Below are 17,275 nucleotides of genomic sequence, written 5' to 3' on the forward strand. Positions count from 1 at the left end.
TGGTAGTTTTTAGGTCACATCTACTGCAGTTCATGAAAAAATAAACTATCACGCCTCTCTGAATGGTTTATTTTAGCTCTACTAAATCAGAGTCCAGGATAAGCAGCAGAGAAAGAGAGCGTTCAGCTGGTTGTGAAAGAGAAGAGTGCAGCTTGATGCATATTGGAGTTCATCAGCCCTCCCCGCGGCCTGGGAGCTCCAGTAACAGAATAATACACACTATGTAGGTCAGAGACGCTGCAGTGCTCCACTTCCCCAGCCCAGTGAAACTGACAGGCTGGAACGCCACTGGCGGTCTGCTGGGACGGAAGGATGAGATTTTTTTTTTTCCATCCTGCTTTTCATTTCTTTATTCCCCTCCCCCACCATCTCTTTCCTTGCTCTCACTCCTATTTCCTTTTGTGTCTTTGTGCTGTTTTCATTCCTCATGTATATATGTTTGGGATTAGATTCTTATGTAATACAGCAATACTCTTTCAAATGTTTCTGTGCACTGGCCTGCCTGGGCGGTGTTGACCTGCCATAGTGTTCTGACAGCTTTCTAAACCTGTGGTCCTCTCTGCGGCAGTGTCACAGCCTCATCTAACTCATTACTTTTGTGTCCTGGCTGCAAGCTACTGCATGGTTGGTGTGCACCATCTCACTGTTGGTGCCAAGAATATTCAGTCATATGTTTCAAACGTGACATGTGGAGACTTAACTTTCATCTAACCTCGCATCATTTCTGTTTTGTAGTAGTCAGGGTGTTACATTTGCTGTCTCTGTGCTGTGTTTTTAATGTAGTTTTTGTCTCCTTCCATTGTTTGTCTTTTTTTTTTTGCACTCTGCAGGATGCTGTTTTGTAACTTTTTATACAAGAAAAGCTGCACTGGAGGCCCAGAATGCACTGCACAACATAAAGACCTTAAGTGGGGTGAGTAAGTACAGCATGGGCTGCTTTTAGCCCCCCCCAAAAAAAAACACGCTCGCACACACACGCACACACACATTTCTGGTGTAGGCTGTGATCTGTACGCTTGCTGATAATGAGCTCTGGGTTCACTGAACGCCTGTTTGGTCCAAGAAATATTTCAGCCTCCACTATCACTAACGCCACACCGGGGACGGCTCTGAACCTCAACACTGATCTAATAAGTTGACCCAACACACATGCAGGTATGATGTAAAGTGGGCTTGGCCATGCGGCCAATTATTCACCAAGGCACAGGACTCAATCACCACAAAGTGGAACAAATTATTTATGCTTGCTGTTATGAATAATGGATGCACATCTACATTTTGATTTTCCATTCTTAGAGGTATATAAAAGGATGAGTTGAAGTCTTAAGAATGGAAAATGGTCAGACTTAGCATGGTCACATAATTCATCACCTGATTTATCCAGTGAGATTAAAGCGCACTCAGCTGGAATAAGTGCAATGGCTTGTTAAACCTTTACAAATCTGTCATGCCTATAAATCGTTTTAAATTACTCTTTCCAATCAATTACCTATAACAAACTTCAGCTGTCGATTAAAACGGTAGCCCTGTCTGTTGTAAAAAGGAGCCACTGTCAGTGAGGTTATAGTGAAATACAGAACTGGTTTGATAGATGACTTTAGCAGGCAGAGTATATAGTCCTAGCCCTTTTCACTGAAAGACTATCAATCAGCCAGACATTTCAAATAGAGTGTGGTCCAATAGCTCAGCTCTCAAATCCCGATCCATGTCCTACTGTTTGTGGCATTAACTGCAGGTGACTGAGTTCAGTTTGTGTGACTGGAAAAGCTTGTTTTCCTTTTTTTTTTTGTTCTCTTTACCTTCTGTGTCCCTCTCTCGTTGGTCACTGATGCTAGCCAGTTCCCATACTGAGTAGGCCATCTGTCTATTTCTCTTTAGCAATTGTCAAAAACAAACCCAATACTTCTCATAAATACATACTCAGGCACCTTACAACCATTTTTTACTTTCTCATATCACATGATGTGTTAATGCATTATTGATGAATTTGTGTATAGCTTTTCAAATGACAGATTCTAGAGCGGCTGGTCTTTCACTTTTAATGCATAAACAGTTTAGGAACAAGTATCCTATTCAGAAATGTTTTTCTAACTGAAATAAGATTTACACTCCTGATATTAGCCACAGAAGGCTTTATTTGTATGTGATAAAGTGGTAGAAAAGTGGCATATTTTTTTCTCTAAGACTTGCTGTACATTTTAAACGTTTCTAAAATAATTTTCCTGTCAAGCATCTTGGAATTGAAAAGATAAATGATGTTGACAGGAAGAATTGATAAGTTCAATCAAGGGTCCATACTACAACTAGAAGTGAAAGTGAATAATAGAGAATTTGATCCCTGCCAGCATCTTCTAGTGGTGGTAAAGGACGTAGGAGAGTGAAACAAAAGAGCAAAAGCGGCTTGCATGAAGATGTGAAGATATGATACTGTTGTGATGTGTGATTACAAGTCCTAGCATCTACATAGTTTATCATGATAGGTGCTAAAAACGATTTTCTTTCCCCCCCAGATGCATCATCCTATCCAGATGAAACCTGCGGACAGTGAGAAAACAAGCGGTAGGTGGTTTTATTTTAGCTGTGTGTAAAAAGTAGGCATAACTGTATTTGATTTTTAAATTAAGGCTTGAAAGGGGCCTTAATCAGAGAATGTGTTGGAGTCAGGGCCAGTATCATCATCTGACAATAGCACCTAAGCAAAATGGCAGTCCAAAAATTTATTTATTTATTTTTTTATTTTATTTAATGTCATGAGGGGCTGTAAACCGGGTTGTAATAATAGAATGGTTTCATATGTTTAACTTCCATACAGGCTTAATAAACTGGATGTAAATATCGTATGACGGCTGTGAAGTGACGTTGCAGTTCCGAACTTCATTGCGAACCAATTTTCCATCAATGACTGACATGCGGCAATTTAAAAAAAAAAAAAAAAAAAAAAGCATTCGGGAAAGAAAAAAGTAAAACTTTTTAAAATGTCTTGATGAAAACCGTTCCATTAAGCTGAGTCTGTAATTGGATAAATTTTTTTGTTGAGATAAAACACTTTAATGCTACGGTAAGGGGGAGACTGGACGATAGGTCAGAAGGGGGAGTTAACATCAACGTATAACAGTATAAAAACACTTGTTTGTGTAATACACACAAAATACAAAGAACATCTCATATACATAATTTTCAGTTTCAATTCGGAGATAAAATATTTTTTCATTTCGTTATTGATAATGTCAGAATTAGAGTTGGACCGATACTTGCCGATATGGCCAAAAGTAATGGGATCGGTATCGACGAGTATTTCTGTCTAAACACTATCTGATACCAAGGAAACGGAATCGTAATTCTGTTTCCTGCCCATCACAACCACACACACAGTAAGTTACGCAATCTTGCATGACAATTGTGTTGAGCTGGTAGGCGGAGAAGCAGCTGCACTGTAGTCACTGCTGTGATAACATTTAACATTATGTTAGATATTTGGTGTCATTACTCATTAGAAAATCTCTCTGGCAAAACGGCGACAGGGCCGAAGTTTCCAGAGGCGGTACGAATGCTGCCAGATTTAACACCAGTGACTTTCAAGTCCAATTTCAAGATTGTGGCATGCAGACAGTTTCTACAAACATTTGTGAAGGAATGGGTCGCTCTTAGGAGCTAAATGAATTCTAGCATGATACTGTAATAAGATGCCACCTGTGCAACAAGTCCCCCTGTGCAAATTTCCTCATTCCTAAATATCCTACAGTCAACTGTCAGTGGTATAATAACAAAGTGGAAGCGATTGGGAACGACAGCAACTCAGCCACGAAGTTGTAGGCCCCATAAAATGACTGAGCGGGGTCAGTGGATGCTGAGGTGCATAGTGCACAAAGGTCAGCAGCTGTCTGCATAATTGATTGCTGCAGACCTCCAAACTTCATGTATCCTTCAGATCAGCTCAAGAGCAGTGTGAAGAGAACTTCATTGGATTGGGTTTCCACGGCCGAGCAGCAGCATCCAAACCATACGTCACCAAAAGCAAAGCATGGTGTCTGATGCAGTGGTGTAGAGCAGTGGTTCCCAACCTGGGGCCCCTGAACAGTACAGGGGGGTCCCCTAGGCTTTGGACATTCAGAGCCATTGTGACTGTCCAAACATTGTCCCAATTTAAAAAAAAAAAAAAAGTTGCTATGTGATAATATAACTTTGGCTTTATCAAAGGACAGGACTCAGCCAGAATACAGTATTTATGGTGAGAATCTCACTTTTGAAAGCGTAAAACCAAGCATGGTTTCAGCCTGGGGTGGGGCACGGGGTCCATGGCTTTTTAGTATGAAGGGGGTCCCCAAGGAAAGAGGTTGGGAACCACTGGTGTAGAGAACACCGCCACTGGATTCTGGATCAGTGGAGACATGTTCTCTGGAGTTGCAAGGGGAATGGTACTTGTCTGACTGCATTGTACAGGAACTCTGAATGCTTCAGCATACCAAGAGTCAAATCCATGCTCCCAACTTTGTGGAAACAGTTTGGGAATGGCCTTTTCCTGTTCCAACGTGACTGTGCACCAGTGCACAAAGCAAGGTCCATTAAGACATTGATGAGCGATTTTGTTGTAGGTGAACTTCACTGGGCTGCAGAGTACTGACCTCAATCCAATAGAACACCTTTGGGATGGATTAGGGTGGAGGCTGAGAGCCAGGCCTTTTGTCCAACATCAGTGTCAGACCTCACAAATGCACTTCTGGAGGAATGGTAAAAAAAAATCCTATAAACACACTCCTAAAGCTTGTGGAAAGCCTTCTCAGAAGAGTTTAAGCTGTTATAGCTGTAAAGGTTGGGCCAATGTCAAATTGAACTTATTTGATTCAGAACGTAACATCTATTAAGTTCATACGAGAGTCAGTGGTAAAAGAATGATAGTAGGCAAATACCTAAGCCCCAGGTACTGGTATAGGACAGATAAAAAATGGTATTGGGACATCCTTAGTCATGACATCATCTGCTAACACCAGCCATGCTGCACAGAACCTCTAGGAATTCTGTGCGTCGTCTTTAGCTCATACATCTGGAACATTGTGACAGTAAATTTAAAATGGTTATGAAACTTTTAAAACCATGAAATATCCTGAAACTAGAGATCTGCCAGTAATATATATTTTCTGTATAGTGTCATCGCAGCTTTTAAAGGTACCAACAGTGTATGATCAAAGAAAGGATGATATTTAAACAAACACAAATAGTCAGGTTTTGTTCAAAGGACACAAAAGTTGAATTTGTGCAGTGAGCAGAGTTTTTCCATTAAGCCGGCAAGATCTGATCTCACTATTACATCTGTAATCTAATTTAACAATGGTTCTCTTTTATTTTCTATTTGCAGCGGTGGAAGACAGAAAACTCTTTGTCGGAATGGTTTCAAAGAAATACGGCGAGAACGAGGTCAGAATGATGTTCTCGTCTTTTGGACAAATAGAAGAGTGTCGAATTCTCCGGGGACCAGATGGTCAAAGCAGAGGTAGGTAGCTTTTACTGTAAAAGCACTGTTCTTGGGCTCACAGCTGCCACCCTCAGCACAGCCGAGAACATATTCTCATGAAGAATTCATACAAGCCCCTCCCAACTTCATTTAGAACTTGCCACCCCCAAATGAATTGGTATTTACCTCCTAGTAGCACCCTTTCCATCCCCATAGTCTGTCTTCCCAACACCGTAATGATCGGCCTCTTCATATCACAGTGAAGGGCCACTGCACTTGCTGTCCAGCACAATGAACCGTTGCCTTGGCAACTGCTAGCTGCTGGTGTTCTAGGCTCAGCTGGCAGGCGGCTCAGCTCCTCCTTTACCACCTCCTTCATCACAAACTACAAAGACCGGAATTAGCTTGTCGTCGCATCTCCTGCATAGCACTCAGCTGCATAAAGACTCGGATGGCTGTCAGCACTCGGTTCTAGTGTTGATTTGTGTGTTTATATGATTAACCCCCCCCCCCCCCCCCCCCCAGATAGTTGGCCGTGTATTTCTGCTTTCTAGTTAATATATGCGCCGTAACTACAATTTCAAATGGGCTTTACTAGTCTTTGATGTTTGCAGGCCTTATTTATTTTAGCGAATCATGTGTATGTGTCTGCATCTTATGTGTAAATAATCACATAGACTGTTTCACCATGACACCACATAGTTGAGCCTCTCTGGATGGCAATTTAATCCGTTGATCATTGTGCTCATGTGACGCGTGTTACTGTTCTCCTTGTTGTGTTCTTTTCTTCGTGTGCTAACCAGTGAGGGTGGTTCTGTGTGCTTGGGAGTTGCCATTCTCTGTACCGTAATGTCGTTTTTTTGGGGTTCATAACGAGTTGTCCAAACCTTTTTTGTCTTGTTTTGTTTCTTCTTGTCCCTCCTTCCCTCCCTCCCTCCTCCCCCCTCTCCTATTGTTTCCCCCCCTACAGGCTGTGCGTTTGTCACATTTGCTACCAGGGCAATGGCACAGAATGCAATCAAAACCATGCATCACTCTCAAACTATGGAGGTACTGTACCCCTTAGCACCTATTTCTCATTTTCCCCTTTTCCCCTCATACATTTTACTGCCCCCTTGTGTTGGAAAGATGTAGAGCCTGTTCAAGCAAATGGCATCCATTCATCAGAGCATGAGTCATTTCCAAAACCACTCTTGCTAATTAAAAAATGATGCTGTCTGCAAAGTAATTGAATTAAACTTGAAGCATTGCCTTTTATTGTAGCTCCAGAATCCAGAGGTAACAGGACATAAGAACTGCTGTCACCACTTATTTTGGGCTGAGCTAAATGCATCTCATGTGATTCTGATTATATTTTTAAAGACTAGCCAATGATCTACCATCACGAGTCTATATTCTGGACCACAGGAAAAAGAACCCACTCAGTCAATTGCAGATTAACAAAAACATTAACTTACACAACTGTAACCTGCCTATTAGATTTCTTCAAAAACTGGGCCTGAGCTCTCATACAGCCAATGGAGTCTTTGTGGAAGTAGAGCAGCAGTAATTTGACAGCTAGGTCAGCGGCTCCCCAGTGAAGCATCAGACCAAGTCTAATTAGGAGCCCAACCAAACATATCACTCCTCCTACAAGATTAAATGTGGGCCCCAGTGGGTGTGCCACCAATTTCCCCCTATATTGCGTCCTCCCCAATTTCTCCACTGCCATGGGAGGTGCTGCTGGTGCAGAAGCCTGGTCCCTGTCTAGCTCTAAACTCTCAAAGTACTTATGCACCGCATGCCTTGTCCATGCGTCCGTCTGAACACTATGTGACTGTCTGTGAAATTCTGTGTACTGTATTTCAGTTTTTTCTTAATGTCTGCTGACATCCTCTTTTTGAATGTCCGTTTTTGAAATGTGTCCATCTGTTGTGTGCTTATCTGTAGATCAAATTCATTTCAGTACTAAAATGATTCACTGTCTACACCATCGTCCTATACCCCCTTTTGGAATGTGGCCTGGCTCAGCAATGCATGACAGATATTCTTTGTGTTAGCTTTATTATGAATGCAACAGGCATATGACTGTTTTGAGGCATAGATGGATCCACCCCTCTTTTTTTAAAATGCCTTTCCCCACAGCTGTCCGTGCATTGGTAAATAATACAACAGTTGAATCAACAGCTTGTTGGAAACTGGTTTAATGTCTGTTACCTTTCTACCACTTCAGGGCTGTTCCTCACCTTTGGTGGTGAAGTTTGCCGACACACAGAGGGATAAAGAGCAGCGGCGCCTGCAGCAGCAGCTGGTGCAGCAAATTCAGCAGCTTAATAGCGCCTCCACTTGGGGAAACCTGGCAGGCCTGAGCACCCTTACGCCGCAGTACCTGGCTGTAAGTGTTGCTCAATCTAGATGAGCTGCATAATTTTCTCCTGTCTCAACATGGCACAATTGTGGTCTCAGCAACCTGTGTTCATAGATTAGCAACTGTTAACCGTATCAGGTTCTTAAAATGTAAGACAGAAAACACATAACAGTAATGTGATATTCTAGTTGATACTAAAACAAAAAAGCACATGACGTTTTTAGCACATCTGAATGTTAAGCAGTGAAGACATGTTGATGAATGATTGTTTTGAGGCTTTCATTTGTGTTTGTGCATTGATTATTCATGAACAAGCCAATCTAAGTGTCTCCTTATCAAACGAGTGGCAAACAAAAAGGCAGTTTTTTGTTTAGTTTTTTTGTAGTGGTCTGAACACATTTAGGTGACTGCTCTGTTTTTCTTTTGCTCAAATAGATGGAAATTTGAAATGCTATGCAGTATTCAGAGCTGAACTACAAACCAATTCTCTTGGCCCAGAGTAGGAACATCTTCCCACTCAGTTTGTGTTCTGGCGTAAGAACAATAGCACGTGACTTGCATGTGCCTTTGCTTATGCTGAGCCAAGTACCACGTGATTCAAACATGAACAGACGAGCTGTTTTGTTTCTGCCAAGAAAATAAGGACAGAAAACAAGCAAGCTGCCAAACATTATAAGCATTTTTATCAGAAGGGAACATGCTCTTTTACATTCAGAAGAATATGTAGCATTTCTCTTTTGGTGATGTTTTTTCTCTTAAAGTAAAATTTTAGATAAACAGTCTTTTGTAGATGCTGCTTCTGAATTAAAATTTCTTTGTCTTATATAATGTCTGGATTGTTTAAATTAGTTGTTATAACGCTATATTGTGATTTATCATCTTTAACACCAAATTGGATGTTCGCTTCATTTTAATTTGTTTATTTCAATGTTTTCAACAGTTGCTCCAGCAGGCCACATCAACCAGTAATCAAGGCAATTTCAATGGTATTCAGAGGTTAGGAGGTAAGTTCATACCTTTACAAGTAAAAAAAGGAAACACTGTTCTTCAGTTGTAAATAAAAAGTACTTTTTGTGTCACCAGCTCTGTAAAAGCTTTCCGCCTGTGTTGATTCAAGTACTGTAAATCGCATTACTCTGTTAGATCAGTGGCACATTAATAATTGGTGCAGCTTTTCTAAGCCTGTGAAGCCTGCTTTAAGGCAAATTGTCTCACTATGACTTGGTCAAATTAAAAAGCCGAATGAGATGTTTAGAGCAACAAATGACAAGAGAATTGCCACTGTTTAACCACAGCGCAGTTATTTTAATATGTAGAGCGATTTTAAGTGTAATCTTAATATATAATATAATGTTTGAATGCTTGCATTCTGGAGAAATTGTTGCCCTCCAAGACTTTATGGTATCTTTCTGCAGCAGCATGAGCTAAAATGTGGTTGTCATCGCTGATCACTTGTGTCTTTTTGTTTTCTCAGCGGCGGGGGTGAATCCTCTTCAGTTGCAGAACTTGGCCACATTGGCTGCTGCTGCGGCTGCAGCTCAGGGTTCTGCCAGCCCTGCCTCAACCAATGCCTTGTCTACAAACAGCGGAGCCTTGGGTGCTCTGGCCAGTCCAGGTAAATTTAACACTAATCTGAACTGATTTTAGAGGCTTTTCCGTTTTTTTTTTTTTTTTTCTTTTTTTTTTCTAGTCGAAGTAAAGACTTATGAAGTGTTTCTGGTTATGCTTAGTTGGAATCATGCATTTTCGACATGTATAGTTACAATTGCTAAATTTACATAGTCATATTTGTGTGCTCAGAGTAAATCTGGAGTTTAAACAGGACTTCCTTATCTAATTTAAACATGATTTAAAAAAAAGAAAAAAAAACGGTGCTCCTCTTCACCTTTTTAAATGTCCCTCATCAGCTGTTTGCCTAACGACCCTCATCCATTTTATGCGAGTTGATCATCAACATTAAAAATTTTATGGGAGTCCCTATTTCCTTTTAGTCTTGGTAAATTTACACTGGCCCCATCTGTCTGAGCTTAGCATATGGCTGCTTTGGTAATGGCTTCTCATTACGAGACAGATTTTGAACTGCCCCCGCACTGCCATGTCATTCTCTCCTGTCCATTGTAATTTGTGTTGAAGGTGCCAGATGTTAGAAATTAGGAGATGTTTGAGCATATGCCCATTTTGTTATCTATGAACAGGTGGGTCAACAGCAGGTTCCAGTGCCGGTGCTGCCATGAACACGTTGGCAACTCTGGGCACGCTTCAGGGTCTCACTGGGGCTTCTGTTGGACTCAACAACCTCACTGCTCTAACCAGCAGCGTCAGTGGTGAGTATCACATCTTTGATAGCCTTGATTTTATTTTTAAAACTTTTCCCCAGTTCTGCATGCTTTTTATTTAAACAACTTTGCTTTTCAAGAAGCTCCAGTTCATTGTGAAAAGATCACATGGTGTAAATGTCCTGAAATTAAATGATGTCTCTGATGCTGATCTGAGAGGGTAATTTTATGGGAAAACATCACCAAGTTTATTTATTTCTTTGATTCCAAAAGATTCAACTACAAGACAAATTTCTAAAAGTTTTTTTTAAAAGTCTTTAATGCATCAATGTCCTTTTGGTATTACAGGTATGGGGGCCATGAATGGTGGCTTGGGAGCCTCCATGGCCAATGGGTCTGCTACCAGCTCCATGGATGCACTGACTCAGGCCTACTCAGGGATGCAGCAGTACACAGCCTCCGCCCTGCCCTCCCTCTACAGCCAGTCCCTGCTGCAGCAGAGTGTGGCTGGCAGTCAAAAGGAAGGTGAGCGGATCCTCAGCACACACGCTTAACTCTTGTGTTGTTTCAGGCATGTTTAACCATGTGTTTGCTAAGTGTAACGAGCTGTAACATCGATAATTAGCTTCAACATGTGTGCATTGAAGTTTATATCTAACTTGAGTTGTTGTTTTTTTATGAAATGGAGTAGGACCAGAGGGCGCCAACTTGTTTATCTACCACCTGCCGCAGGAGTTTGGGGACCAGGATCTTCTGCAGATGTTCATGCCTTTTGGGAATGTGGTCTCTGCCAAAGTCTTTATCGACAAACAGACCAATCTGAGCAAGTGCTTTGGTAAGTATGACTGTTGTAGTTATTAGACTCTTGATTGTAAACCATTTTTATTTTACTGCTAGGAAAGCAATGAATGTTTTTTTTTTTTTTGTGTGTGTGTTTTGTTTTTTTAATTTTTTGTTTTTTAACTTGTAGTTTCTCTGAAAGTAATTTCTTAACTTTTTTTTTTTTTTTTGCCACAACAAAGGTTTTAAGCTGTGGATACATAGTGTAACGTGTGTCTCGACTTCCTTCTCAGGGTTCGTCAGCTATGACAATCCTGTGTCTGCACAAGCTGCCATACAGGCCATGAACGGTTTCCAGATTGGAATGAAGAGGCTGAAGGTTCAGCTGAAGCGTTCCAAGAACGACAGCAAACCCTACTGATCCCTGCCTGGGGTCGTCCCCCCCACCCCTCCCCAGCTCTAATGCTAGCACTGCTAGGGTAAGTTCACCCTCCAGCCAAGGTCACCACAGCAGAGACTCAGTAGGGCAAGGTTAAAAAAGCCCAGCACAGGAGGGAGACTTACCCTTTCACTTAAAAAAAAAAAAAAGAAAAAAAAGAGAGAGGAAAAAAAATGGTCGCAATGATCTTTCTACATTTTGCTGTATTTCATTCCTGCGGTTTTATGATATACTTTGAGTCTGATTTTAAATATTTTAATGTATATGATTATTTATGAGTATCACTGGAGTCAGTGTTCGCTGGAGGTATTTTGTGTCACTGTATTTAGTGGAGAGCATCAAATGTTTCCATGCCACTTCATTGCCTTCAGGTCAAGCTAGACGGGTTGACTAAGGATCAGTTGTAGTGTTGAAGGGCTGAAGCAAAGCTACATGGACCCTGGGCCCTGAGCTTCAACCTACATTTGGCTTTTTATGTGTAGTCTTTCAGATTTTTTTATTTTATTTAATTTTTTTTTGTATCGCTGTTAATGTGAAAATCTTTTGCAGTCTAGACCTTTCAGTCTTTCATCCCTTCATCTTTGTCTCTGTTCTTTCATGATCTAAGCCATGTTGAGCTAGGCTACCTCTGTTTCTTTATTAACAACCTCCTCCAGTCATTCCATCCATCCTCCAAGTCTCCCACAAGGGACTGGCTCTAGATGGATCTCTTTGGGTGCCAAGTATACAGTATGTGCATGTCAGTCTGCCATATGTCCTGGTGGTGTCACTTCCTTAAATCTGTGTATTGTTTTTGTGTGTCGGGGAAGAGGGTGTGTTGACCCCCACTGTCCTTACTGTATGTGGTGACTGGCATTATTTTTGTTGGTTTTTGTGCCTCATGGCTAAACGATTCTTGTGCTGTGCCCCTAACTTTCTCTTCTCTCTTCTTTGTTCTGTCTCTCCTCTCTTGTCGTGTTTTTGTTCCTTTTTTAGAACAAATCTCCATGCCTGTTTGCTCATCATTAGCCTAGCATGTCTTCATGATGTTGAAAGCCAAGCCAAACCCCTGGCCTCATCATCCCACCATTGTCTGTGATGTCTCTCTAAGCTCGCCTGACCAATACCTGGCCACCCACTGACCCTGACCTTAGCTCAACCTGATTTTTTCTGCATGTATATTCATTTGTTTTTTGCTTTTTCTGTATAGAAATGTGACGGGCAGGAGAGAGGTCAAGCAAATCAATGTGAAAACTTACCTGCGTTGAATTCATTTAATGAGATTTTGTTTATGCGAATGTTTTAAAAACCTGTGGGATTTCTTACTTTTAATTTAGCTTTTTTTTATGTTGCTTTCATTTTACCTCTCTCAGTAAAGTTCACTTGAAAGTTGAATACAGGGATTGGCACACAGCTGTGCTTTTTCGTGCCATTAGCAATATGTTGGCTTCTTAAAAGAAAAAAAAAAGTTACAGACCACTTTCCAACACTTTTGAAAGTCTGACCAGGAAAATCCCTTTGTGATCTGTATTGATCTCTACATTATATGGGCAGTGTGAATATTTACACCAAGGCTATTTAAAAATATTTTCTTTTCATTTACAAAATTATCCAGTTGTATTTACCTTTTTTTTAAAACTATTGATGGCACAATAAAAGGTACATTTGCTCTATTGAGAGAAATGACTACCTACATGAGTCAACTTTTTTAGAACTGATTCACAAATAGACAATCTGTGGTTTAAATGCACACTTAGATTACCTATATTTTATACCATTGAATCTATAGAGGTTTAACTAACAGAACCCAGGCACAACTTTGGGTTTTTTTTGTAGATTTATGTTGTGGGTCATCTGTGTTTTTTGGGGGGGTTGGGTGGGGGATGTCTTCAGTGTATTACATTTTTAAAGAGGACTAAAAATCAGTTTGATTATTGACTATTTAAGGGTCATTTCTAGTAAATTTAAACAAGTTAAAATTCCTCTCTATTAATGATAATTTTGATTTCTGGTTTAAATTCGTTTTTCTTTTTAAGGGTCACATTGTGAGGCTAATTGTTTTCCTGTGTTATAAAAGTGTTCAACTTTGATGGTACGTCTTGTTGACTTTCTGTGAATTTCTCATTACTAATTTAATTAATGGATGTTTCACGTTGGTTTAGTTTGAATGCCTCATGTTGAAAGATGATTTCCAATGTCTGTTAATCACACAGATGTTAGAAAATGTTTTCTTTTATGTTGTTGAAGTGCCCATGTGTCAAACTGAGTTTTTGAATACACAAGTTTGTTTTTTTTTTTGCTTTTTTTTTCTTCCTGTATGAAGTTTTTCTTTATGTACACACACACACTGCATCACACAACACTTAACCATGGTTGCAAATGTGGGAGCCCCTGAAGAGGAGATCACTTGGACACAACACAGCCTGTGGGTCTCTGCACATTTTAGACACATTTTGCTTTTTTTCTTCGATCTTTTTGCTGATTTTTCTTTCAAGTGACTTCCACCGGCATGTTTCAGTTGTACACCTCGCACAGCACGTTAAAATGACTACAATCCACCACATAAGTGATGGTTTACAAAAACATTCCATTATTCAGCACAAAGTTTACACTTTTATCAGGGTCGCATATTTCTCTGTAGAGTTACACATTGTTGAGACAACCCTGGTTAAAAAAAAAAACAAAAAAAAACAAAAAAAAAATACCCCAAAGGGTTCATGAAAACTGCTTATTTACCTGGTGGCGCTAAAGAGTTGTCAACTCAGGGGATTTTTGTGTGTGAAACTCAACACACACCGGATTTCAACACAAAATGCACAGTTTTCACCATTTGACCTTTTTTCAGTTTAGATTTTTTTTAAATTTTTCTGTCTCAAAACCCACGAGTATACCCCCCAAAAAAAGGTACCAAATTTGAAACAGTTCTCGAGGAAAGCGTTATAGTTTTGTAAGGAAATGTTAAGCACAATTGTGGGAGCGAATCACTTTTGCAGAATGTGGTGTGTGTGATTTTGATCCCAAAATTTTCAAGGTACCACTGATTTCTCTTTTAATATGGGCATGTGCTTTTTACAGTGTGATTTTTCTATCCAAATGCAATACAATATTCAAAGTGCCATATATACGTCTAGAAACTGCCTACACATTCTTAATAGGCCTTGGTTTAGAGATTGCTGCAGCCTTTTTTTTTCTCTATTTATGCCAGTGTCATGATAGCTCTTGTCACCTGCTAATGTTCCCCTTATCCCTCTACTTTGTGTGTTGAGTTATTGGTACATGTGTATTGTGATGTATTCAATTTGAAAAGTTGGTTTTGAAGAAGAAATTTGTAGATAAACAATAAACTTCCCTATACATTTGAAGGTTAAACGTCTCTGTGAGTGCGCACACGTGTACTGGAACACTTCGCGATACAAACCATTTTTCTGATCAGACGTGTCTGGGAGTTTTGTTTCTTTTTAAATTTAATCCAAAATCGAGCTAAAGCACAAGTAAAGTCAGCTGGGTTGCCACATTAAGATCGTAGGTGTGAATAAAAATGTGTCGATATTGCAGGTTTGTGGTAAAACTTTACTGTAAACAGGTTGAAAGTCACAGCAGTCCCAACAGGAACTCGACTCACTTCAGGGGCTTCCATCACAAATCCCGATCAGCTCTAACAATCACTTTGACTCTTCTGTTGTTTTTGTATTTTCTGAAGTGCTATTTTATTTTTAGTTTTCTCTCGACTGTGTGGTCTCTTTGCATCTCTAGATATTGTCTTGATCCAATAGAAAAGGGTATAAAAAAAAAAATTAATTTCTTCTGATAATCGGTAGGACATTGTTCATGTTCCATGAATAATTTAGATGTTTTGTCTTGTCTTGAGGAAAGCCAAAGTGAGTGCATCTTGATGTAATCTGTATTATACATACAGTTTATTTCTGTTTGGTCTATTTTGAATTTTTGACAGTGGGTGGGATTATGAAAAGGAAGTAAAAACAGACCAAAAAAAAGACAAAAAGATAAAAAACAAAAAAAAAAAAAAACAGGCTGTTAAATTTCTACAACTGGTTGTTCATATGTATTTTGTACCAGTAAAGCTTTTTATATTGGAAATTAAAGGAGAAAAAAAATCTATTGAAAAGGAAAAAAGAGTTGTCTGGCCCCTCGATGTGGCCACGCCTTGACCAGGTCTTAAGTTTGGCCTCCTTGGTGGTGTCAAGCAATTTTTTTTTTCTTGTTTTTGCCTCTAAAAGATGCCTGATTTTTAATTTAACTTCGATCTCTACATGTTCCTCACTTCGTTAATCAGTTTCGGGGAGGGTTGGGATCCTCTAAGTCGTGGTAAGTTTCATGTTAGTATTTGTGCTCTCCACATGATTGAATGGTCAGGAATTTTGACAATTTGTGTGGATAATTGTCTTAGTTTAAAAGTTAACTGTTTAGTTTGAGCCTTGCTTATTTTGTGTAGTTGTTCTTTTTTTTTCCCCCCACTTAGCGGAGTGTGTAGCTGAAAGACTGTTCTTTATTTGGTCAATGTTTGTTTATGTGTGGTGTGTTTCTTTGCCTCTGTCTCCAAATTAAACCATTTCCCCTAATATGGACTGTGTCTTTGTGTATGTGCGTGTGTGCTGTTCAGTGTTGTGAAGGCATTTTATAAACCACCCCTCCCTCCCCCAGTGTGTCGTGTCTGTTGTGCTTCTCTTTGCTCTCTTCTGTAGTTTTAATATAAACTCAGATATCAATGAAGCTGCATCGTTGGGGGGGAGGGGGGTAATGCTGCATGGCTGAAGGAGTTTAAAAGGTTTAATTTACCTGCAACATGGTTTTCTGAAATATCTATGCAGTCATTTGATACTTGTGTTAAAACAGCAAAATTAAGTTGTTCTAGCTTCTCAAATGTAATTATTTTAGCATCAAAACAGATGACCAATGGCTATTTGTAAGCGAAGTAAGTATTCTTTTTAGAAAATACAAGTAGCTATTTATTCAGTTTTATAATAATGGACTTCAGTATTTGAAATGTGTATTTTGATGCCGGTAAAGTTGGAACAGAGCTGCGTTTACACCACTCAGTTATTTCATTGTTTTGTCAGCACTAAATACTTGGGAATTGAGATCAATTCCTGGAGTTTTTAATGTACCCACTCAGATTTCAGCAGCTCCAAATTTTGGGACCTTTTTTTTTTTTTTTCTTTTTAAGTTTTTTCTGTTTTGATTATGTTCTATTGAAAGATATCTGGACTCCAGAGAAATACTCTCTGCATGAATAACTTCTTCACAAAACTGAAAAGTTTTCTAGATCAATATTTAAATCATGTAGCCTGACCTGCAGCCATTTAACTCCACCCGTTTCTCACACACACACCCTTATAGCATTCCATACATTGCTCTTTTTTTCCCCTCATAATGAATGTTTTCTGAAAGTTGTGACCAAAGTGAAAATATGCAATAAATCTGTCAAAGAATGTTTTTCCAACATATGACATGCTGTATTTGAGCAATATATAATTAAACAAGTTTTTATGTATTTTTAGAAATAATGTACAAGTTATTAGGTTCATGCATTTTAATCAGTTTGCAACTTTTCTCCAAACAATACAAGACAATTACAGGGTGTTTGAATTAGCAGCATAATATGAAACTGAGGCAGAAGAGCCTCACCCTTAACGAACCTAAAATACACTCTTCAGCTTTTCACGAATGGTGTTGGCAGATAAACTGGCATTTCTCCTCCTCAGATTCCTAGAAAGATTCTCTGTAGTGTTCTTGTGCAGTATATCGAAATCGAAACACAGACTAAACACCAAGTTAAACTGCGTTGAATGGAGACAGAGTCGTAAGGTTCACTGTTTACGTCCACAATTCTTCACCATTCGGTGAAAAGGCATTGCCTCTGTCATGCTTGATGGTGGATGATAACAGATCAAGTTTAGAGCACTCATAACGTGTCTGCTGTGCTTTTCAGGAGAGCCAGGAAGTTAATTAAAAGGAAGTGATACCAACTAACTGCTCTTTCAAAA

At 39.6% G+C, this 17,275-nt stretch overlaps 1 protein-coding gene across 6 annotated transcripts in view; it reads left to right on the forward strand.

Moving 5' to 3' along the window:
- LOC121647223 (CUGBP Elav-like family member 2) overlaps nucleotides 1–15,850 on the forward strand; it is a 32,914-nt gene extending 17,064 nt beyond the window's left edge. For 2 of the 6 annotated variants that reach the window (XM_041996454.1, XM_041996459.1), the window contains exons 3-13: nucleotides 831–913; nucleotides 2,511–2,559; nucleotides 5,354–5,488; nucleotides 6,420–6,499; nucleotides 7,662–7,823; nucleotides 8,737–8,800; nucleotides 9,271–9,411; nucleotides 9,992–10,120; nucleotides 10,421–10,597; nucleotides 10,761–10,907; nucleotides 11,146–11,331. In XM_041996454.1, the coding sequence (XP_041852388.1) occupies nucleotides 831–913; nucleotides 2,511–2,559; nucleotides 5,354–5,488; nucleotides 6,420–6,499; nucleotides 7,662–7,823; nucleotides 8,737–8,800; nucleotides 9,271–9,411; nucleotides 9,992–10,120; nucleotides 10,421–10,597; nucleotides 10,761–10,907; nucleotides 11,146–11,273 (1,295 nt within the window). In that variant the 3' untranslated portion in view covers nucleotides 11,274–11,331. Of the gene's footprint in view, nucleotides 1–830; nucleotides 914–2,510; nucleotides 2,560–5,353; nucleotides 5,489–6,419; nucleotides 6,500–7,661; nucleotides 7,824–8,736; nucleotides 8,801–9,270; nucleotides 9,412–9,991; nucleotides 10,121–10,420; nucleotides 10,598–10,757; nucleotides 10,908–11,145 lie in introns of all 6 variants that reach the window. The other 4 variants (XM_041996455.1, XM_041996453.1, XM_041996457.1 and 1 more) reach the window with 4 other exon arrangements.
- The last annotated feature ends 1,425 nt before the right edge of the window (nucleotides 15,851–17,275 follow it).

Source organism: Melanotaenia boesemani, chromosome 10 (assembly GCF_017639745.1).
Source record: "Melanotaenia boesemani isolate fMelBoe1 chromosome 10, fMelBoe1.pri, whole genome shotgun sequence".
In the NCBI taxonomy this organism is placed as follows: Eukaryota; Metazoa; Chordata; class Actinopteri; order Atheriniformes; family Melanotaeniidae; genus Melanotaenia; species Melanotaenia boesemani.